This window comes from Cucurbita pepo, chromosome 3 (genome assembly GCF_057944985.1).
Source record: "Cucurbita pepo subsp. pepo isolate OVF chromosome 3, ASM5794498v1, whole genome shotgun sequence".
NCBI classification, from domain to species: Eukaryota; Viridiplantae; Streptophyta; class Magnoliopsida; order Cucurbitales; family Cucurbitaceae; genus Cucurbita; species Cucurbita pepo.
In genome coordinates, this window is record NC_141800.1 from 17145495 (window position 1) to 17168057 (window position 22563).

Below are 22563 nucleotides of genomic sequence, written 5' to 3' on the forward strand. Positions count from 1 at the left end.
GGGATCATGTGTTTTACGCCGAAGTGCTTGAAAATTGGTTTGTCTTAAGAATCGTGTGATTCCCCAAGTTCTAAGTAGTTTGATGTCGTATTCTCCTAAGTTATGGGATAATTTGAATTTCAAAAAATTTGGAGACTCATAAAAGAAAAAGAAATTAATTTATTATCTAATGGTATTGTAAATTTTCCATTCAAATTTCTTCCACGTCATTGAATTTCAAACAAAGAAGAAATTACATTGGAATCTCAAGCTGATGTGGCAAGTTTCAGCTTGACAACAAGTTGACATGGCATAATAACTTGGTAAAAAAGAAAGCTGACATGGCATTCAAAAAGGACAAGAAATTCACCCCTTCCCGTCGCCGGTTCCTCTCCCTCCCTTCCCTCACCGTCAACTCCGCCGCACAGCGCAGATCCAACGTTCAAAAACCTAATAGATGAGAAGCTTTGAACCGCGGTGGAGCTTTGGGGGCGGCAGCCATGGCAGCTTGGAACTCGAGCCGCTTCGATTCGTAAGCCCTAGAAGCCTCTTCAGCAGTATTATAAGTCCCGAGCCAAATTCGAGCTCTTTTGAAAGGGTCTCGAATTTCAGCAGCCCATTTCCCCCACTTTCTCTGCCTCACGCCTCTGTATCGGCAAGCCGTTCTCCCGGTCGGTAGGGTTTTCGACAAAACCCTAATATTCCGTCGCTGATGAGCCTTTCCGCCATTACTACCTCCGCGGGCAGAGCTCTGAGAGGCTTCATCATCAATTGATTTTGAGGAACGAGAAGGAAAGACAGGAAAGTGGATTTCTCGCACTATGCGTTTCGATTTCGAAGATTTTGCTTCGTCTCTCTCGTTTTCGCTGGAAGATGAATCGGTTCCATCCGGATCGTTGCAAATTACGCGGAGTTTTCGGCTCATTCTTCTGTTCTTCGAAGGAATTTGAACTCAATTTGGAATCCTTTTCCCCCAAAAACTTTTTTGAATCGTCGGAGTAAAATACTGGAAGGTCTGACAATTGTGAGGGAAAAAATTGTAGAATATTTCCTTTTATAAGTCCGCTTAAGCGTTTTTCTTTTCCGCTTCCTTTTTCGTTTTCATAAATATTTTCAAACTTATCTCTTAAAATTCATGAATTAAACTGACTTTTGAAAAATGTATTTTCAGTTTCAATGTGTTTAAAACTCACACTTTAATACTTTAAAACAATTATTTTTGTATTTTACTCTTAATTATATATTAAAAAGTACTATTTTCTTTTAATACAAAAACACTTATTGGTTATCATTCAATAATTTTTATTTTTTTCAAGGTGTATAAAATATAAATTGTATTTAAAAAGTATTCTTTTTCAAAGTTACTCGAAATACGATTCTTTTTAATACTGTATATGGTATTGTTTTAATTATATACCATAAAATGTTCTTGGAACTAAATGAATAACAAGCTATTTAATTATATACCATAAAATGTTCTTGGAACTAAATGAATAACAAGCTATTTATTAGGCAAAAAAGTGAATTTGACACAAATGATCGTTACCAATTACGCTTAATGAATATTTAAAATTTGGGTAAAACTTTGTAGGAAAACTAATCGGATTATGATGAAAAAATGTAAATTCCCAACTATGAACTGATAGAATTGAGAATTATATGAGTACGGTGGCTAACTATTTGGTTTCCACTATTTGGTTTCAAATACGAGCATTATTCAGCTGACATAAAATACGTATCATTGTTTAAATCCTCCCGTCCACCTATAAATTTATTGGGATTCCACCTAAATAATGTTTCTTTAATAGAGGGGAAAGAAAACAAGCATAAATTTCGAAAACAAAACCGATATAAATCATGGTAGTACATTCATTCCGAATAAAGTTTACTAGAGAGATGTGGTAAAAGTTGCAGTTTTACATGAATGGTTAATTGCACTATGCATAGTCTTACAGTTAAATTTTGTGCAGCCCAAGCAACTAAACTATATGGCCACCAATATATTTCACAGGTTTGGTATAATAATTAGCTTTTCCTGCTCAATGGCAATGCCTTAACTTATAAAAGTATAAGAACCTGTCAATACATACTATGAATCTTCACCATGCCCACTCCTCATTCAGGCTCAGGCTGGGAGGCTTTCTTCTTCCCCAATGGAGAATTGCACCTTTGAAGTCTTACGCTTCCGACCGAGAGTTCAAGCACAAACTATTCTAACAGGCTATACGACGAGACGAAGGGAAAATTAGAGAAAATACACGACGAGAGCATCATTTTATGACGACCATCGTCGTCCAGGAAAAAGTCTTTAGGACTTTTCTAACATTGCTTAACAATGTGTAGCATAAAGAAAACCCAACTCAGGCCTCGTCTCCACAGTATGGAAACATCTGTTACATTCTCATCCAAAATGTAGAAAATAAAATGAAAATAATAGATCTGATTTACCTTGGTTCCACAAAAGAGTACGAGTGTGTGTGCTGATTTGTAATAGGCCTGAAATCACCGTTAATATCAGGTGATTGACGACTTACAAACCGGGCATGATGTTCGCCTCTGTAGCCATGGATCAATACACTGAAACAGCAAACAGAAAGAGAAGAGGTTAGTGATTATGGCTTGAAATGGAGAACGGTGCTTCTTTATTAAAGCATGCATACATCTTTATGAAATTTGTGTAAGCAAGGTAGATGGCGAATGACATCTCCGATGGCTGGCGTATCGAGACAAATTGCACAAGGGTCTTCCATGCTGTTAGTCTGAGAAGGACAGGAGACAAAAGGTCAAGGGCAGGCTAAACCAGCAGATCTGGTGGTCCGGAGAATGAGTTTTTGATCAACAAAAGAAAATACAACTGAAACCAGGATGCAGAACCACCACCTACCTGTACTGTAGATTGTGGCAAACTATTAATCCGGTTAGTCGATGCACCAGCATGGCGGTGATTGTTCTCGTCAAGGGATAGCAGCATTTCATAATCATTCCTGATAGAAAGAATGAAGAAAAAGAATGTCATATATCTAAAACAACTGAACAAAGGGGTTTCTTATCCAACAAACAACCTAAGTTTGAACTTATTTCCACATCATTTGTAATCAAAATTAATGGGTCGCCTAAATTTATACAACTTCGCATTAGTTCAGACATGACCTTACACTTCCACCTTTGACTTAAAATCTTTTACCCCGGCCCATTATTGCAATAGCTGAAGTTTCATATTTGAGAATCAGTTCCACATGTATATAGTTTCACTACTCAGACCCAGGCCAATTGCTTTAAGTTTTCATTCTCTCATTTTATCACCTGATGACTAAGATTTCAGTCTCTATGGGCATACTCTTTATTTAACTGAAACGAGAAATAAAATGTCAATCCTTTCTCCATGATATAATAAATTAAGTGCATAAACGATCATGTCTTTTAAATCACCAATCTAACCCAAAAGCTTAAGATGATGGGTTAGGATAAATTTTATATCAATACTTCAACAATACCTCTCACTTGTGACCTTGAACAAGTGGAAAATAAAGTTGAGGAAGAAATGATATTAGAAGGTTCGAACACAGAACCTCCTACTTAATACCATGATTTAACAGTGTCGCTATTATCTTGCAACAAGTTTGCAAACTTAACTGAAAACATTAGCTAAAGTTGTAAATTGTTTTCAAATAGGTTGACATCTTACTCGTTGAAATCACGCCGGCTGTGCAAGATGTCCCTATTCATTCTTGCATCTTCCATTTCTCCAACCGCAGCCTCCAGAGCTTCCAATATATCAAGTCTCTGTATTAAAAGAAAGTTACCAGGGTTTAGATATGGTAAAGGATAAACTATCTCATTACAAACAATCATACGCAAGATACAGTCATCATACCATCAAGAATCTATTTCATATATCTTGTCCATATAACAGAAAAAAAGTAGCTGGTTAACCTAGCACCAAAGAATGAATCGAGTAATTACCATATCCAAATCCATATGCACAGGAAAATTAACATTCCTTTGTCTAGTTGACACTCTATGAGAGCCACCAAAAAATTGATTCCTCATCTGTGCCATACGTGTAGAGTGGGTTACTCGAGTCCGTGTTATATTAGAAGAGTTTTGTGAAGATTGAGATCGAGTTCGTCTATTTGCCTGTGCTACCAGTGAGCCCCTCTGACTCTGAACAAAGGAAACCAATCAACTTTTAGATAGAAGATGGATACGAATTCAAGAATATCTTTTACCAGGCACATTGTACATTTGAAAAAACAAAGATAATTAACTAAGGATCAAACTATTTTAGGAAAACATGTTAGCCATCTTTCCACCAAATCTACGAAAAAAATGCATGTAGGAGAATGGTCGACATAAATTAGCCAAAGCTATGCCAATGACATTCTAACCCTAGCTTTGTGGACATAGATTAACATTGTGGGGAAACATGGGTAATAAGTTTTCAACTTTAAGGGAAAAGAAGTAGAGAGGGAGAGAGAAAGAATTTCACTTGCATAGGTGGTTACACATCCAAAATGAATTTGCAATCATAATCTCTGTAATATCAAATTGAAGAATTGAATAACTTAAGACGGCAATGTTCCAAAGACCAAAGATGTTGGAATCACAGGAAGAAAAAAAAGACAGTCAAAAGGATATAATACACTGTAAGTCTGGCGGGAGGGTGCAAAATGTCCATGCTCCACCTGCTGCAGTGCCATAGCTAAATGTTCATCAATCTGCAAGCAGAAACATAAAACTTATGAAAATTAAGAATTTTATTAGTAAGTTACTGATTAAGCATGGATAAGGACAGCTTAAATAAGAATTAACCACCTCTTCTCCTCCAATAGGGATCTCCTGATATAGTTGCTCCTGAAGTTCACGAGCCAACATCTCATCAGCTTCAAGTTGTCTTGCCCTAGCATCTGAGGTGTTATCATTTAAGCTGCCAACATTCTGGGAGACAGGGTGTCTCATTTCAGGAGACAACTCATCAACCTCAATAACTTCATTCAAACTATCACGAATTCTTCGACTCTGGAGTCTAGTTGACCTTGAGTTTGAAGATTCCTCAGACGTACCAAGGTACATGACATCTGGAATGGGGCATGAAGTATTAATTTGTGAAGTTGATCCGTGTTTCCTTTGTTTTTTGTTTAGTTTGCTTTCAACATGCATCGGTACAATAGTTTGTTCTATTTTGGGCACAATGCTGGAAGCCCTTTGAGATGTATCACCATTTCCTGCACAATCAGTTTCTGCTACATGTTCTTGCCCACTAGGGATTTGTCTCTCCATGACAATTTCAATTTTTTCATTAGAAAACCTTCCAACGTTATCTATCTTCTTAAAAGAACTCCCAGATGGATTAGACAAGGCAATCCCTTTCCTTGAATGATTATGTGTTCTTCTCCAAACACCTACTTCTTCAAAACATTCAGATGTACCTAATCTGGACGTTCGGGCTGGATTAGCTCCAACAGCCTTTTCCGTGTCACTGAAAGCAAATAAGATATCAGAACAAATTTCTTTTGAAGGCTGCAACCATACAAGAAAAATTGAAGCTGAGCTTTAGTGTGTGTTGACATCAATAACTGAAGTTGTTAAATGATGTTACATTTTAACTGATATTCAGATAAGGGTTCAATTTCCAACAAAATTCAGTTGTTGTAAATCCAATAAAACAATTACCATGCAGTTTTGTATACCTGCAAGAGTGGTCATAAAGTAGTGTGTCAATCAAATATTCATGACAAGACTGTAGTCTCTTGCATGGAAACATGGAATAGACCGGCATGGTCTCCCGATGCCAAACTATTGCACTACAGTGTACATTGTAGCAAAGAGTCAAATCTATATGGTTCAAAATCCCTGGTTCAGTGGAACTAAGAACTTTCCACAGGCCAAATGAAAATGAAGAACACCCAAAGAAAACATGCAACAACTTTGAGAAAGTAAGTAGCTTAACAAGAATTCTACGGAAGACGCCAGGATACAGTAAAATACTAAAGATTGAACATAGCTTGATTCAAGATGTCTACAAAATTATTTTGTGATGCAACTGTCAGGTTGTTTAAAGGACATAGGAAGTTTTAAAAACAATCGGCAATATTTGTAAGATAAATAACCTGTCATAACATCCTAAGGTCAATGATAAAACAAAGATGCCCCTTCTAGGTTCACCCTTTTCAATAGAGGGAAGGGGTTCCACAGAGAAGAAAGTATGAGGATTACAAAAGAAAGTTGAGCGTTAAGCTTCGATAAAGGATTTTAATAGCTAAAAACGTACGAGAACCTCAAAAGAACCACCAAGCATGAGTGAGAGCATGCAAAAATATAAATAAACTCACAAGAGGAAAATTTCAGTTGCCAATACCTCATAGGCAGCCAACAACAACAGAATATAAGCAGCAAAACACGAGTTCAGCATTATGTCAACACTGACTAAAAACTTTCAATCTTTGCAAAAGCATAGCATGAGGGATGATCTTTCGTTACCTGCTAGAAGCAGAAATAACTCTGACATAATCATTATCATGTGATACACAAGGCTGACGCATAATCCCCTTTCCTTTATCTTTGCTACTACAATTGTCTTCAGCAACTATATCATTTATATCTATCGGACAAGATGGACTGTTTGATGGCATGTTCCTCAAATTGTTCTCATCAACAGCTCTAGAACTCTTTTCACACTGCTCAGATAAATTCTTTGCTCTTATTGTAACATTATGAGGTGAGATACAACCATTCCGTACCAACCTCTTGTGCCCAGTAGCTCTAGGGGAGCTTGCAAACTGACGATGACCCAAAACTTGCTTCTCATGTCGAGTATTAATGTTATTGGATTTTTCAACTCCCTTTCTATGAATCATGGATAAACCAACATCTTGGAATGATTCCTCAACAACCTTTTCCTTCCCTTTAGTGTTCACGTTGGGTTTCTTTGGAGAAATTGGTATGTAACGTGCAGACTGTTCATTTGATGTGTTTTCAATCTTACAGTCCTTAGATACATTACGATTAAACGTTTGAGGATTATACTTAAGATCGTGTTCTCTTATTTGTGGACCGGTGGTATTTTCTTGACAAGGTGGTGGTTTGGAAGGAGAGTCAACAGATATAGTTATCCCTTTATCCAAGCGACGAGGGCAAATAAAACGTTTCGGCCCCTGATATGAATATTTTTCCCTTCCACCTTTTCTAAGTAACAGATTATTTTTCAATGCTGAATCCTCTCCCGGTGAAAGAATAATGGTGTTTCTATGACCCTTAAAATTCTCACCAGGAATATTTTTGGAACTACTATCTAATCTCAACTCATCCCCATTTTCACTGACAAGCACCCCCAGGCCCTTCATGCCATTCATCCCCTTTTCTGTCATGAAATCAGGGTTTCTTAAACGATTAGATAAAGATGAATCAGTCTCAGTTTGAACAAAATGTCCACCATTACTTTGTCTGGCAGCTAACCGATCAGGTGTATCGGGAACATCCATGATCCATTCAGTCTCCATCTCCTTCATACTCTGCATTGAGGGTAAAAGATCAACTCCCAGTAGATTATAGTACCACCCAACTAGGACACTCAAAAAGGGACAATTGGGAATTAAATGGTAACTAAGTGAATATTAACAGAGAAAAAGGAAATATGAGCGGTGAAACCGAGTTGACAGTCAGTGGTAGATTTTCCAAATAAAACACTAAAATCTAAATTTATTAACAAAAAAAAAAAAACAATAGGAAGAATTCAAATGAAATTCATGAACCAAGAGAAGACTAGAAAAAAGTTAACATACATTAACAAGATATGCAAATATCCAGCATCAACACATTGTCTAGAGCACGGGATTTTTTTACCGTTTAGCCTCCCCACCCTCCCCCCCCCCCCCCCCCCCCCCCCCCAAAAAAAAAAAAAATCGTAATCATAGGCAAATATCCAGCATCAACGCAAGAAATCCATCCATCTCCCACTCCTTTTTCCTATGGCAGATAAAACCGACCACAAAATGTACAGAAGAAATTGATTTTCATTCAACTACGAGAATTCAAATGCATATAATGAAAGAAATCATACAATGAAAGCATGTTTTGTAATGCACAATGGGTAGACAACAATATCCTACAAGTACACCAGCTCTTTCCATGTGTGTAAAGGTCTAATCGCTTCTCAAGAACCAACTGATTCGGCAAAACATTGAACTTAATCGGAGCCAAAATAATTGTAAAAATAAACGTTCTGGTAATCTAAAGAGCGAATCGAATACATTGTAAATAATTTTCAGAACATACGTTAATGTAAGGAGAAACAGAAAACGACACAAAAGAAACCTCTCACAAAATAAACCTAAAAATGCAATGCTCAAACAAAATAAATGATCAACCTCGGCGTGTTTCTCTTTCAAATCCAAACAAGCGAGAAGCCGACAGGTTGAATTCAGGTACGACGGAGAAGACGATGGTGAGGCCATCCAATCACCTCCATTCTCTTTCTTCCCTTCTGTAAACCCACCGTCTGTGTGTTCCCTGGTGCGAACCGGGTCGGGTCGCATCGGATATTTGAATATGGGCCCAGATAATATTGAGGTCCAAAAAAGCAACCTTGGCTCAATTAAAACACTTCTGGCTTTCATTTCATTTCGGTCCAAATTTCCGTCGCTATATTTTCATATATGTAAATATGTATTTTAATACAAATTAATTGCAAACAAGTTATTTTAAAAAAAAAAAATTCCTAAACTTTATTTTGTAACGCTAATATATTTTTAAAATTCCAATAATTTAATATAATTTTAAATTTGTTACAACAGAGACTCGATCGACCATGTCATTTGCCTACATTTGGACAAAACGATCCTAAACTTCACCATCTCTCGAATTGGCTTTGCGCTTTTCTCATGCAATTTAGTTGGAGGGCGAAGAAGGCCCCTTGAACCATCAATGAGGTGCCACTCTAGAAGAGCTCGAACTCTAATATGTGTCAGCATCTACGAGCCAGTGACTATTCCTTGAATTAGTTGGAGGGCGAAGAAGCTTGAGCCATCAGCTAAATATCACTCTAGAAGAGCTTGAACTCTAATTTGTATCATCACCTACAAGCCAGTGACAGTCTCAAGTAGACAATTTCATAAATACCACTCTAGAAGAGCTCGAACTCTAATTTGTGTTAGCACCTACGAGCCAATGACAGTCTCAAGTAAATAGTTTCTATGAAACGTAAATCTTCCAAAAAGTAACGAATGTATGCACAAATATTCTCAAAATTATGCTCAAATTTTAACTTTACAATTTGCCTTTATGATTAATAAATAAATTTGATCTCCAATCCCTTAATTAATCCACGTATGATACAGAAATATAACGTTACTAAATTATACATAAACGGTAAAGTTATCGCTTGAAAAATTCATAAATTTTATTGCATGTACATACAAAACGATCAAAATTGTACTTGTAGATAAAAATGTAATTAATATTATCAAATTAAATGGATAAGCAAATTTTTTTTTTTTTTTTTTTTTCTTTTGAAGAAATCATTTTAAATGACTTGCAACAAAATGGTGAAGAAAACAATAAGTGGATGTCTTCGAAAACTGAAAAAAAAAAAAAAAAAAAAAAAAAAAAAAAAAAAAAAAAAAAAAACTGGACTAAAGAGAACAATGAGAGAAGAAAAATGGATGTGGTCTCAGGGACTGGATTTGGGGTATAACTCTTAAATGTGAACTAGAGAAAGATCTCTAACCGCAGCCATAAGGTTCGTCGTCTTACTCGTCTGTCACACACCCTCTCGATGCTGCTTGCACGTTCTTGATGTACTGAAAACGAAGAACAATTTTGATTGAAGTTTTGTTTTCTTTTTTTAAAAATAAGGAGAAACAGTTTTAGACGAGAATCGTAGAGATGGTAAGACACGAACCTTGTGGAGAACGCCTCTGGTAGCCTTGTATGCAGGTCGAATCCAGTTCTTTCTTCGTTCTTCCATCTCTTGATCGGATAATTGAACGTCGATTCTCCGGTTCTGGACATCGACATTGATGATATCGCCATTTTGAACCAACCCGATAGGACCACCTTCCTGGAAAATGGATACAGAAGAAGCACTTAAACATTATTTGATCAGAGAGAAGGCATAAGGACAGGAGGAAGAAGAGAGATCGCATTCTTAGTCTAAACCTAAACTTCAATATTAGATTCTTCACTCCAAAAGTTTTCGCTACACTCTGGTTCTCTCTTTCGTGTGCGAACACGACGATCGCCATAATGATTTATTGCAACAAATAAAATACTACCGACAAAAAAGATTTGTATTTCAGAAAAGTAATATATTCTCGCAAAATATTTGCAAGAATGCAGTCGTATAACGGATATAGAACCGAAAACTTTTCTTCCCCTGAACTCTCACTAAGCTTCTACTGTTTCAATGAAGTTCAAGAATTTAACAAAAGAGAGAAACAAAACGCACCACTGCTTCGGGGCATATGTGACCGACAACGAAGCCATGTGAACCTCCAGAGAACCTACCATCGGTAAGCAATGCCACTTCCTGTAGATGTCAATGGCAGTGTAAAGATGAATTTGACTTCAAAGAGGATGTCATCATCTTCGTAACCAACACGTGACTTTGACAGCAATGCTTTACAAATTAAACAAAAATCTAACATGAGTTTAGAGTTCAAACACCATACCTTCCCCAGACCTGCACCCATTATGGCACTAGTTGGTGTTAACATTTCCGGCATACCCGGTCCCCCTTTAGGGCCTTCGCCCCTAATGATCACTGTTCGTCCCTATGTAATTAAACAATTTGATTTCAATTACAACATACCAAAAAAAACACGAGTACGTATGTACGTATATGTATATGTGTCTAATGTATCTAAATGTGCATGGATTACTTGTTCAACTTTAGGCTCCTTGGTTTCAGGGATAAAAACCTGAAACCAAGGAGCCTAAAATTGTACTATTTATATTTGGATGGTGTAATCAAATGGGTATAAAAACCATAGATTTATATAACCTATCATTAGTACTAGTATGTAATTATTTGAAAATGAACTTATGTAGTATGTGGAATTTGCAACCTGTAACTAAGAATTGCATGCAGATATCAGATTAGATTATTAGCCTAAGATATAGGGATAAAGTCATCAGTACCTTAAAACTCGAAGGGTCCTCTGTTATAGCTGCAATCATCGCTTCTTCCCCTTCAAAAACAAGGGCAGGACCTACAAAACAGATTTATTTTAGGTAGAATGATTTATTTTCATTCTTTGCAATATCTTGTAAGTTATAAGAATTTGGGTCAGAAGTTAAAAAAAGGAGAAACTTGCTATACAGATAAACTACGTCTTTTCTGCCTTATCACTTTAACCCCAAGGTTGTCTTTTTTGGCTTTGGCCTTTTGAATGAAACCCTTTGTATCTCATCCAAAAAAAAAAAAAAAAAAAAAAAAAAAAAAACAGAAAAAGAAAGAAAGACGAGCGTCTTTTAAGAATTTGAGTAGTGATTCATCTGTAACACCGACTCTCTACCAACCAAAGACACGGGCATTAGACAGTGGCACGGAGGCACGAAGATGTACGTTCTGATAAATGATGAGATTCAGAACCACAATTCGAGGGCAAAGCAGTTGTTAAATGAAAAGTTCGTTGTTTCCTCATTTTTTTAAAAGCAAAGATGAATCAAAATTTTAACTGTGAATAACGTTTTTGGTTCATAAAGCATCTCGAAAGCTCGGTAAATGGTACCAGAGAAATATAGCCCCTCCTTGCCAGTAATCTTAGCCACCGAACCCTCGGGAGCAAGGTTGCCATATAATATTTGAAGGTGCCCTGTTTCCTTGATGGGATTGTCCAAGCTTCTGATAACATCCTGCATTCAAAGCATAAAAGGTAGTTATAAAGTGTTCCTTCAGATTTTCACCTCTATTGTAGCCAACATACCTGCCCTTCAGATAGAGGTAGGAAAAGCTTAGCATTTTCGGCCAGCGTCTTTCCCGTAACTGAAAACAAAAAATAACATCACCAATGGAAGTAGAAGTTAAAACGCAAATGCCACGGATGTGTTTGCTAAAACATACCAGTCATACAATCTCCATCTAAAAGTTCGTTCTCCAACAGATAGCGAATGACTGCAGGTGTTCCTCCAATCTATCAAAACAAATATTCAATACTTATCAGGAAGCATGATGGTAAACTTGTTGCACCCGTACATACTACAGTAAACCATAAGCACTAGTGGTGGCATTTTATATGACTGGCAATGAGATGAAAATAAACTCCAGACCTTGTGAATGTCCTCCATTACATATTTTCCACTAGGCTTAAGATCGGCAAGGAAGGGAACCCGATCGCTAACCTTCTGAAAATCATCAAGGGTTAAATCCAAACCAACAGACCTGACAAGAATCATTACATTAGCCCACAAAGATATCTATAGTAAAAGGAGTAGAACGTCGATGAACAATTTTACATCAAGCTCTCCTCACCTTGCTATAGCAATCAAGTGTAGCACTGCATTAGTGGAACCACCCAAAGCCATAACAACAACCATTGCATTTCGTAGAGATTTTTCCGTAATAATATCCCGTGGTTTCAAATCCATCTTCAATAGATCCAGAAGATATTTTCCAGCTAAACGGCACTCGTCCAACTTTAGTGGATCCTCAGCAGGTGTTGACGAGCTTTAGGAAACATGAATCAGATAAGAAATAGGATAAATCTCGAGAATATCTTTGCTCCAAACTAATGTTGTGGACTGGAGATATAGCTTACCTGTAAGGAAGAGACATGCCCATGGTTTCAATAGCAGAAGCCATTGTGTTAGCTGTATACATACCACCACAAGCCCCAGCCCCTGGGCAGGAGTTGCGGACAACACTCTTCCTCTGCTCGTCACTTATTGACCCGCTAACATATTCTCCATATACCTAAGTACCATAATTAAAAGATGTTAAATGGGAACCTAAAATTTGGAAGAACAAATTTGACGAACGCAGTCATTAAGATTTTTTTAAACAGGCATCAACATATACAGCTCGATATCACATACAAACAAATTCAAATGACCTACTTTCTACTTTCTTAAATTTCTTAAAGATATCAAATGACCATGCTCCATATTCTTTTTTGTTCTTATATATATGCATGCAAACTCTTACAAAGTACTAATTCCAGCAGTTGCATGCTTATGCATACCCAGAGAAATCGTCCCTGAAAGAGTGTTATGTTCATGCATTTGACATATACATAACGAGCTTTTAATGCATAAATAACTTAATATGTTAAAATAAATAAATTTTAAGATTTTTAAATGAAATAACTAAAAAATGAAAACTTCTCATACTTTGCCTTTAATATGCACGTACCTGAAATGCAGACACTATGTCGTATGTATTGCCTTGAAAATGACCGGGCTGCAAAAGAAAAGACGACAGAAAAGAATGTAAAATTACAAACAACTTCAGAAATTTGCACTAATTAGCATGAATTCAAATGAGGACAAAATACGAGTGTCTAAGTGAAAGTATGAGGATGATAAACATGCAGCTATTAGCAACAAACAGAGTAATGATTCTTTAAAATGTGAAGGCTCTGAAACTGATCATCTTCTGTAGTTCTACTCTGATAAAGATGGTGAGAAAAAAAATGCAAGGAATCGAAGACACGAATTGAACACATTCCATTGTGCTAAATTAAATACAGACCATTTACAAGTGAATAATTTTTAGCAAAGTTTTAGAAAGAAGACACAACACCAGCTTCATGATAAACATGAGAATCAATTGAAAGATTATATTCAAGTCCTGGATATGAGCAAAATCCAAGTCCCAAACCTTGATGGTTCCACCATAAACCATAATACTTGGTCGATTCAGCCTACCCATCGCCATTATTGTTCCCGGCATCTGTAGAATAGCCAGTTATCAGTACACAGTTGTAATGTGGAAAAAGAAAATCTTCTAATGCTTTTCATGGAGATTTTTTCTCTTTTCTTTGTAACTTGACTTCTAAATTTTCATGCAAAAAAAGGTGAAGTAAAAAACGGCATGCTGGTTAATCAGAAAAGGAAAAAAAAAATGAAGCCGGTGCCCACACAAGATCACACCCCGTTTAGTAAGGTCAATTTTACAGACATGTAACCAATATTTCTCCAAGGATTTTTCTTTACCTCCTACTAGATCAAACTCAATGATTATCGATAAAATCTAAGATATAACATTCTTGTGATATTAAAAATCGTGCGTATTTCCTAACATTGTTCTTTGTTTTCTAATCTTAAAGAACGTCTTTAAGACTGTCACCAAATTTTGGAAACTAAAAGATGTGGTTTAACCTGTTTTCGTTTTAATTTGACTAAGATTTCAGGAGTGAACTAAACAGAGGAACTGTATGCACAATAGTTTACATAAGCTTACAGCAAACCGATGTCAAAATTTAACAAATAGAGGTTAATCGATCGGGAATGGCACAAGGAAAACAGAGAAATGAAAAGGGGAAAAAGGAATTCAAATTTCAAACCAATCCGCAAATATGAGTAAGCAAGATGAAAAAGACGACCAGATTCTGTGCAAAAAATAGCTGGAAATGGGAAGAAAATGAACGAAAACTCACATTCTTATCACATCCAGGGATGGAGATATTTCCGTCGTACCACTGAGCACTCATAACAGTCTCAATGCTATCGGCAATCAAGTCCCTCGACTGCAAGCTATAGCACATGCCTCTAGTCCCCATGGAAATGGCATCACTAACGCCAATCGTATTGAACCTAAAGCCAACCATGCCGGCCGCATTAACCCCATATTTGACAGCCTCGGAGAGCTTCAACAAGTGCATATTGCATGTATTGCCCTCATACCATACCGACGAAATCCCAATCTGAGGCTTCTTGAGATCGTCATCGGAGAGACCAACGCCGTGTAGAATCGCCTGAGAGCCACCCTGGGACTTCGGCTCGGTAACGCGAGAGCTGTACTTGTTAAGCTTTTGAGCGCCAGGGGAACTGGGAGATGGAGAGTCTACAGACACCGGCGGCGGCGGAGATGGCGTAGTGACATTAGAAGTCGAGGCTCTGACAAAGAGGGAACGACCTCGTCGGACATTGGTATGGACAGGTGGTCTGACTGTGGTGAACGGGATGGCGCGTGGAGACGGAGCTATGATCGCCGATTGCATTTTGGCGCCGGAAAGGGACGGCAGCGGCAGCGGCAGCGGCAGCGGCAGAATCAGGGTTTAAGAAGGCTGCGGCTACAATGCTATATAGCAACAGGGAGGCAGGAGAATACTCGTTCGAGAACAATAAGAAGAGTGCTGACATCGAATCTTATTAGTAAACGATCCCATCTTGGCTTTGTGAGCGGTTTCTTTTTTTCTTTTCTTTTTTTAATTATTCCTTCTTTTTCTAAAAATTAACTTGTTTTTAATTTAATTAATCAACTATATTAAATATTAAACTTTTACATTTAAGTTCTTAAATAAAATATTAATAGGTTAATTTTTAATTTTACCTATAAATTTTAAAATATTGATTACTATTCTTTTAATTAAAATTTATATTAATAATACATTTTAATTATTTTATTAATTGTCGTCAAACCTATATAAAAATATAAATTATTAGATAAGACATAAATTATCATTTTAAAAATTAAAAAATATATATAAAGACAAAACCATGGGACAAATACAGTGGACACTCGTAGTTTGTGTCCCACACACACCAACGGTGAGAAAGGACAAAAAAATTCCAACTTATCCATAGTTTCCTTTTTTAATACTATTTTAGCATTAATTATTCACATTATACTTATTCCATTTTAGTTCACATGGGTATAATTCTTATCTTATTCAATATATATACATAATTTAAAATATTATAATATTAATTAAAATTATTTGATTATTTTAAAATTAATGAACGAATAATTTTAACCATAACTTTAAAAAAAAAAAAAAAAAAAAAAAAAAAAAAAAAAACTATTCAATTATATAGTTTAATTTTATACTCAATGAGTCAGTGAGAAATTAATATTTGGAGACTTATTTTATTTAATTCACATGGGTATAATTTTATAAATTTTATTTATTTAATTTAATACCTATTATTCACATGTAGTTATTGTATAAGTATACATAATTTAAAATATTATAATATTAACTAAAATGATTTGATGAATATTACCATTTAAATTTATGTTTGGACAATTTTATTTGTATGAACGAATAATTTTAACAATATCATTAAAAAAAATAATTCAATTTTATATTTAATTAATCAATGGAGTTTTTGTAATTATTAGTATTAAATACGTTAATTAATCAATGGGATAATTATTAGGTGCACCTTTAAGATTTGTAGATTTTATTATTTTTTAAAATTTTTAAAATAAAATTAGAATGATTAAATTTTAAAAGTGTATTTTAAGTCCCAGTTAAATTTTTAGAGTGAAATAATTAGTTTGAAATTTATGCCATAACAAATATATTTTCATTTTTAAAATAAAAGATATATTTAAATTAAAATGGATAAACATAATGGTTTAAAAAATGTAAAAATAATAATAAATTACATGAGAATATGGGAGAGACTCGTAAAATAATTGACTTAAAATAAGGAAATTATTTAAATGTATGCAAAGTACGATAATTTAATGTATGAAATAAAGTTTTTGTGGCCTCGACTTTTTCCTCTATCAGGTGACGACAATGCAAATTATGATAAAATAAATGTATAATATGTATAGATTTAAATTTTATGTATTTATAATGATATCGGGTTAGGGGCTTGAGCCCAAGACCCATGTGCCTCTGCGGGTGATTCGAAATGGATAGAACGCTGGTGAGGGTGGTCCAGTAGTCGTGTCCCACTTGACATCAAAGTTCCATCCCATAAATAAAATAAAATATTAATTGTGTTCATATTAGCCACACAAATTTAATATATTCAATTGAGACTATAAAGGTTGAATTATAGAAACGTTTTAGTATGAGACGAGTTTAATTTTTTTTTTTTTAAATAAAAAATTATATTTAGATTAAAAGTTATTGTTTTTTATTAGAAGTCAACTCGATCACTCGGATAATAGGGTTTACAATCAAATTCAATTATACCGTTAATATCCTTACGAAAATAAATAATATTTATAATATTTGATATTAAAATTTTATGAGATTTTATTTATTATTAATAAGTATACTTTTTCATTGAATTAAAATAAATCTAACAGACGAACCATCAAATGGGCTTTTCTAAGTGGGCTTTCCTTAGTGGGCCTCTGTCGCTCTACTACGGGTTCTTTGTTCAACTATTTATTTATGTTTTATAAATATTATATAAAATATTAAAGAAAAAATAAATAAATTTTGATATTTAAAGTGATTAAATCGCAAGTATTTAAACTCTAAATTTTAAATTTCCTCAAATTAAATATTAAATTTAAAAATTATTACAGTATTTACTTCCAGGTTAAATTAATTTTTTAAAATTGTACAAAAAAAAAAAAAAAAACTAAATTAATAAACAAAGCATAATTAGCTGTGACAACTAATTTAGGGCTTTAATCACGTTGGATAATCAGGTGACAAATATTCAAATTTTAAAATAAATACAATAATTAAAGTCAATAAAAAATTTAGAGTGGTGCGGATCCAGCCCACTAGCGTTTTATTTTCCGCTCTATTTTTTTCTCCTAAATCACGCGTTTCATTAAATAAATAAATAAACGTTCAAATATATTTGAAACCGTATTTTTTTTAATAAATAATTTCTTAAATTTTTTAGAATAAAAAGTAATTGAAACCTTCTTTATTAAGCAATCACTAATCAACAGATTAATGCACTAATTGCCATTTTAAAAGTCAAAATTTATTAATTTTTTTAATTTGTATTTGTTTTTATTTTATAAAGGGCACAAAAACAATTATTTAAAAAAAAATATTAAAATTAAAGAATATTAAAAAAATTAAACAGTAACAAAAAAAAAAAAACCTATTAGGGTGTTAAAAGTTTTGGTCTGTTACTAAATTTTGGTAAAATTAATAGAAAATTGAATGGGGAAAGGAGGAAGAAAGAGGAAGTAGAAGTGCAAGTCTGGCTCACATGGCGACTTTCCATTTTGGACAATCTGTGTTCTTCCGGCTTCGGTTTACCCTCCGCTGTGTTCTTATCTCTTAATCTTTCAGTTCGTGAAGGTAAAATTATCGAGAGATAAAACCCTTGGATTTCAATTTCTTTCGCTTTCTATTATGCATTTGATTTCATTTGATTTTTGAACGCGTTGTTCTCTTTGACAAAACCTCCCCAAATCCCCTTTCGTGTACTATTTTTTCTCCAATTCTACGTTCTCGTAGATCTCGCTGTTTCAATTTTTCTTTGTCTGCCTACCAACCGCTTGCGCGACCATTTTTTTGTTTGTTGTTCGTCTTTTTGATACAAACATTGCTTGGATGGTGGGGTTTTCCTGCTTTTTCCTGTGTTCTTTTCTTGATTCCTTTACATATTTTTATCCATTTCTTTACAGATTCGGCTGCTTTTGATTGTTTTTGTTCTTTTTTTTTCCCTTCCAATTTATAATTCGTGCTTCACGCACCCACATGCATGTTTTTGGGTTTGTCTGATCTGGATTGGATCACAAGGGTCTTATGTTCTTTTTCTACTTGTAGAGAGAGAAAGAGAGGAGAGAGAGAGAGAGGGTGGGGTTTTGGCTCTTTTCCTGCAATCTTGGTCTCTCGAGGGGTCATGGAAGAAGCACACAGGAGGAGGAGGAGAAGGTGAGATTTCTTGAATTGAAGGATATTGCCACTGGCCCATTTGATAAACCTTTCTTCTTTGTATGATATTGGCGTCAACGTTTTCTATTGGGCTGTCGGTTGTCTTCTCGTGACGGTCTGGTGTAGTCAATTGTGGCTGCTGGAACTTCGGAAAGGGTTCAAGGAATTCTTCTTTTTGTTGGATAATTATGATCTGGGGGTTATTCTTCATAGTTGAATCTACTTCTACTTAATCATTATGTCCTTGCTCGTGTGCTCCCCTGTGATTCTTGATCTCTGTTGAGTTTTTGAGTTGAATGACTGTTGATTTTGAATGTTCTTGAGCCATGGCTGGTATCGATGTTTCGAAGTATGTGCATAGTCCGGTACACAAGGCTGTGGCCACCAGAGATTATACCAATCTCAAGAGAATCTTTGCAGGCCTTCCTCGGCTTTGCAATCCTTCTGAGATTCACACTGAGGCTGCTTCATTAGCTGAGGAAAGCAAGGCTGAGGCCATTTCTGCTATGGTTGATTGTCGAGATGTCCCGAATCGGGATACTCCACTGCATTTGGCTGTAAAGCTTGGGGATGAGACTGCTACCGAAATGCTTATGGTTGCAGGGGCAGATTGGAGCTTGCAGAATGAGAATGGTTGGAGTGCACTTCAGGAAGCAATTTGCAGTAGACAAGAAGGGATTGCTATGATAATTGTTCGGCACTACCAGCCTTTGGCTTGGGCAAAATGGTGTCGGAGATTGCCTCGCTTGACTGAGACTATGCGAAGAATGAAGGATTTCTACATGGAAATCACATTCCACTTCGAGAGTTCGGTGATCCCTTTCATATCTAGAATCGCTCCTTCAGATACTTACAAGATTTGGAAAAGAGGTGCTAACTTGAGGGCAGATATGACACTGGCTGGTTTTGATGGATTTAGGATCCAACGTGCCGACCAGAGCGTTCTTTTTCTTGGCGATGGGACTGAGGATGGGAAAGTACCTTCTGGTTCACTCTGTATGGTCTCACACAAGGAGAAGGAGGTAATGAATGCTTTGGACGGTGCTGGTGCTCAAGCAACTGAAGAAGAGATTAGACAAGAAGTGACAGCAATGTCTCGGACTAATATATTTAGACCCGGGATTGACGTCACTCAGGCTGTTCTTTTGCCCCAGTTGACTTGGAGGCGCCAGGAGAAAACCGAATTGGTGGGTGCCTGGAAAGCTAAAGTATACGATATGCATAATGTGGTCGTTAGTATCAAATCCAGGAGGGTCCCTGGGGCAATGACGGATGATGAATTCTTCACATCATGTAATGAAAATGAAACTGAGAGCGAGGAGTTTGCTGACATTTTAACCGAGGATGAACGAAAGCAACTTGAGAATGCACTTAAATTAGATTCAACTGATTTGGCTTCTTCTGAGAATGGTGACGGGACTATTGCGCATCGGCACAGTTGTGTTGAACAAAGGGAAGTTCCTGTCGAGGATGTAAATGGATGTAGAAATGGAGAGATTCGACCAGAAAAGAAAGGATGGTTCGGGGGATGGAGGAAACGGGATAGCAAAAACGAAGGACAAAAGAAGATTGCTCCTCCAAGAAGCTCCCTTTCTATGGATGATAAGGTAGGTGATCTTCTAGGGGACTCTCCTACCGAAAATCATAGCAGCATCCCTGGAAGACATTCTGTTGAGATAGTCTCTGAACACCGAAGAGGAAGGGAAGCGAGAGCTACCTCTTCGACTTCTGAGAGCAAAAATCGGCATAAGGATGGGAGTCACGAAAACGAGTACAAGAAAGGGTTAAGACCCGTTCTTTGGCTCTCTCCGAACTTTCCTCTACAAACCGATGAACTATTGCCATTGCTGGATATTTTAGCTAACAAGGTCAAGGCGGTTCGGCGTTTGAGAGAACTGCTTACCACAAAACTCCCACTGGGAACGTTTCCAGTCAAGGTATTGTACTTGTTATGTTGAGCTGAATTTTATATTTAACGAAGCAAAACTGGAAGATAGTTTTTCACGTTATTTTTTCTTAATTGTTCGCTTGGTTCTAGTATTCCCTCAATATATAGTTGGGAAGTGAAATTTTGCATATGGCATGCGTAGAGAAGTCTGCTAGCATTGGATCGATCTGAATATTTTAGATTTTACATTCACAAGCCTGCTCTTTTTGCTCGTCTCCCTGTCGATGTGGCGCTTCTAAGTTATTGCCGTTCAAAGCCCGATAATTAACTTGTTATCTCTAGCTTTTACGAGTCGATAATGTTTGATTCTGGTGTTACACCTACCTACTGGTCTCAATATCTCAAGTTTCATGGTTCTGAGGCTAGTAAGACTATGATATCTGAATTTTTCTCATCATTTCTTAGTGTATATATATACCTATACATATATAGATATAGATACAGATACATAGATATAGATATGGTAATGGCCCAGGCCCACCGTTGGCAAATATTGTCCTCTTTAGGCTTTCCCTTAAGGTTATTAAAATGCGTCTCTTAGGGAAAGGTTTTCATGCCCTTATAAAGGGTGTTTCGTTCTCCTCCCCAACCGACGTGAGATCTCACAAATATAGATATAGATAGACAGGGCGTTAATTAAATACCCAATGAGTTACTTTGATCAGTGCTCTTGTGAGTTAGTTATTGAATCATGGCTGGTCAATCTGCACATAGCATTACTCATAGAACGAGAACAGCCTGATGGCTATGAAGAAGTAATTTCCTTCTGGCATTTGTTGGCTAGATCGAGTCAGATTACTCGTATTTTCATTTTCTTCCTTTCCCGATCGTTAGTTTTAAACATGGTGAAGTTTTTTTTTTCTTTTTAATGAAAAACCGTGTTCGTTTCGAGCTGGAGGTAGCAAGTAGGATGATTGAATGCATTTTTCAGTTAAGTTAGTTATTGATGCTGTACTTTCTATACAGGTTGCCATCCCTGTGGTTCCAACCATCAGAGTGATTGTTACCTTCACAAAGTATGAAGAACTTCAACCGGTGGACGAGTTCGCAACGCCCCCATCAAGCCCTACAGCTGCAGCAGCAGGCAGGGAGAGCCCTTCCGCCACAAATGCCTCGAGTTCATCTTGGTTTCAGTGGATAAAAGCCCCGTATCAACGCACGAGTTCATCGTCCAGTGTTTCTAGCAGTAGGATAGAAACTCTCGAAGACCCATTCGCCATCCCCCGTGATTACACCTGGGTTACCGCTGAAGCAAAGAAAAAGAAAATGCAGGAAAAGAACAAAGCAAAGAAAGCGAGAAGTCGCCGTGATTGATCGAATCAAAGGAAGTCGAAACACCGGTGAGAGGCTCATTCAAAACAAATTAGAAGAACAGATACGAGGTAGGAAATAGTTTTTACTCGTTTAAAAATTCATCGATTCGTGTTTACTTTGAAGGAAGAAATTCTTGTAGGAAATCATCGCCCGGGTAGAAAGAATAACACACTGTTGTGAATTTTTACAATTTTTACACCATTTACTTTCACTTCTTACATTGTTCTCTTAATTAACAAGCTCATGGGGTAATATTTTCGTGTATATTTTGTATTTAAAAATGTCAATTTTATATTTTATATTTTATTTTATTTACCAGAAAAAAGAATGATGAACAAAATCTAATCAGCTTGGTGGTCTAATCGAAGCCTGAGATAAGGTTTTTTCCTGTCTTGATTGCTTATGCCGGCCTGTCGTTTAGGTGTTTGGATTGTCGGCCAATATGGCCGACACGAGGAACCTGTCGTTTCCTTGACGTGGCGGCGATGTGTTCGTCCTCGTCCTGTGGGAAAAAGTAAAAGTAAAGCCTTTTGTAGACCAGGCATCACTTTATTATTTTAAAACGTAAAA

General features: G+C 36.2%; 4 protein-coding genes across 7 annotated transcripts; 1 reads left to right on the top strand and 3 right to left on the bottom strand.

Annotated features, from left to right (window-relative positions):
• Positions 1 to 143: 143 nt before the first annotated feature.
• LOC111791074 (ethylene-responsive transcription factor ERF118) lies at positions 144 to 1021 on the bottom strand. The gene has a single exon (XM_023672268.2). The coding sequence runs from the start codon at positions 902 to 904 to the stop codon at positions 422 to 424; it is 483 nt and encodes a 160-aa protein (XP_023528036.1). The 5' UTR covers positions 905 to 1021; the 3' UTR covers positions 144 to 421.
• Positions 1022 to 1828: 807 nt separating this feature from the next.
• Positions 1829 to 8519, bottom strand: LOC111791348 (uncharacterized). 3 transcript variants are annotated; one of them, XM_023672637.2, is made up of 11 exons: positions 8346 to 8519; positions 6460 to 7490; positions 5670 to 5783; positions 4795 to 5458; positions 4623 to 4697; positions 3943 to 4143; positions 3665 to 3762; positions 2864 to 2963; positions 2640 to 2738; positions 2428 to 2556; positions 1829 to 2200 (listed from the first exon to the last, which is right to left on the bottom strand). In XM_023672637.2, exons 1-10 carry the CDS (start codon positions 8511 to 8513, stop codon positions 2494 to 2496), a joined length of 2613 nt encoding a protein of 870 aa, XP_023528405.2. In that variant the 5' UTR covers positions 8514 to 8519; the 3' UTR covers positions 1829 to 2200; positions 2428 to 2493. The 3 variants fall into 3 exon arrangements, with proteins under 3 accessions (XP_023528405.2, XP_086978499.1, XP_023528406.2); XM_087122373.1 differs by lacking the exon at positions 8346 to 8519 and adding an exon at positions 8039 to 8295; XM_023672638.2 differs by lacking the exon at positions 5670 to 5783 and having other exon boundaries at positions 8346 to 8515.
• Positions 8520 to 8723: 204 nt separating this feature from the next.
• LOC111791403 (dihydroxy-acid dehydratase, chloroplastic) lies at positions 8724 to 15269 on the bottom strand. 2 transcript variants are annotated; one of them, XM_023672727.2, is made up of 15 exons: positions 14574 to 15269; positions 13796 to 13867; positions 13328 to 13375; positions 12735 to 12889; positions 12449 to 12643; positions 12247 to 12358; positions 12041 to 12110; positions 11904 to 11962; positions 11709 to 11832; positions 11116 to 11186; positions 10647 to 10748; positions 10424 to 10504; positions 9878 to 10036; positions 9704 to 9776; positions 8724 to 9053 (listed from the first exon to the last, which is right to left on the bottom strand). In XM_023672727.2, the coding sequence occupies exons 1-14, from the start codon at positions 15135 to 15137 to the stop codon at positions 9726 to 9728; spliced, it is 1863 nt and encodes a 620-aa protein (XP_023528495.2). In that variant the 5' UTR covers positions 15138 to 15269; the 3' UTR covers positions 8724 to 9053; positions 9704 to 9725. The 2 variants fall into 2 exon arrangements, with proteins under 2 accessions (XP_023528495.2, XP_086978500.1); XM_087122374.1 differs by having other exon boundaries at positions 8724 to 9134.
• A 2718-nt stretch (positions 15270 to 17987) lies between these two features.
• Positions 17988 to 22257, top strand: LOC111790965 (uncharacterized). The gene is made up of 4 exons (XM_087122052.1): positions 17988 to 18152; positions 18624 to 18731; positions 18858 to 20668; positions 21646 to 22257. Exons 3-4 carry the CDS (start codon positions 19058 to 19060, stop codon positions 21991 to 21993), a joined length of 1959 nt encoding a protein of 652 aa, XP_086978178.1. The 5' UTR covers positions 17988 to 18152; positions 18624 to 18731; positions 18858 to 19057; the 3' UTR covers positions 21994 to 22257.
• The last annotated feature ends 306 nt before the right edge of the window (positions 22258 to 22563 follow it).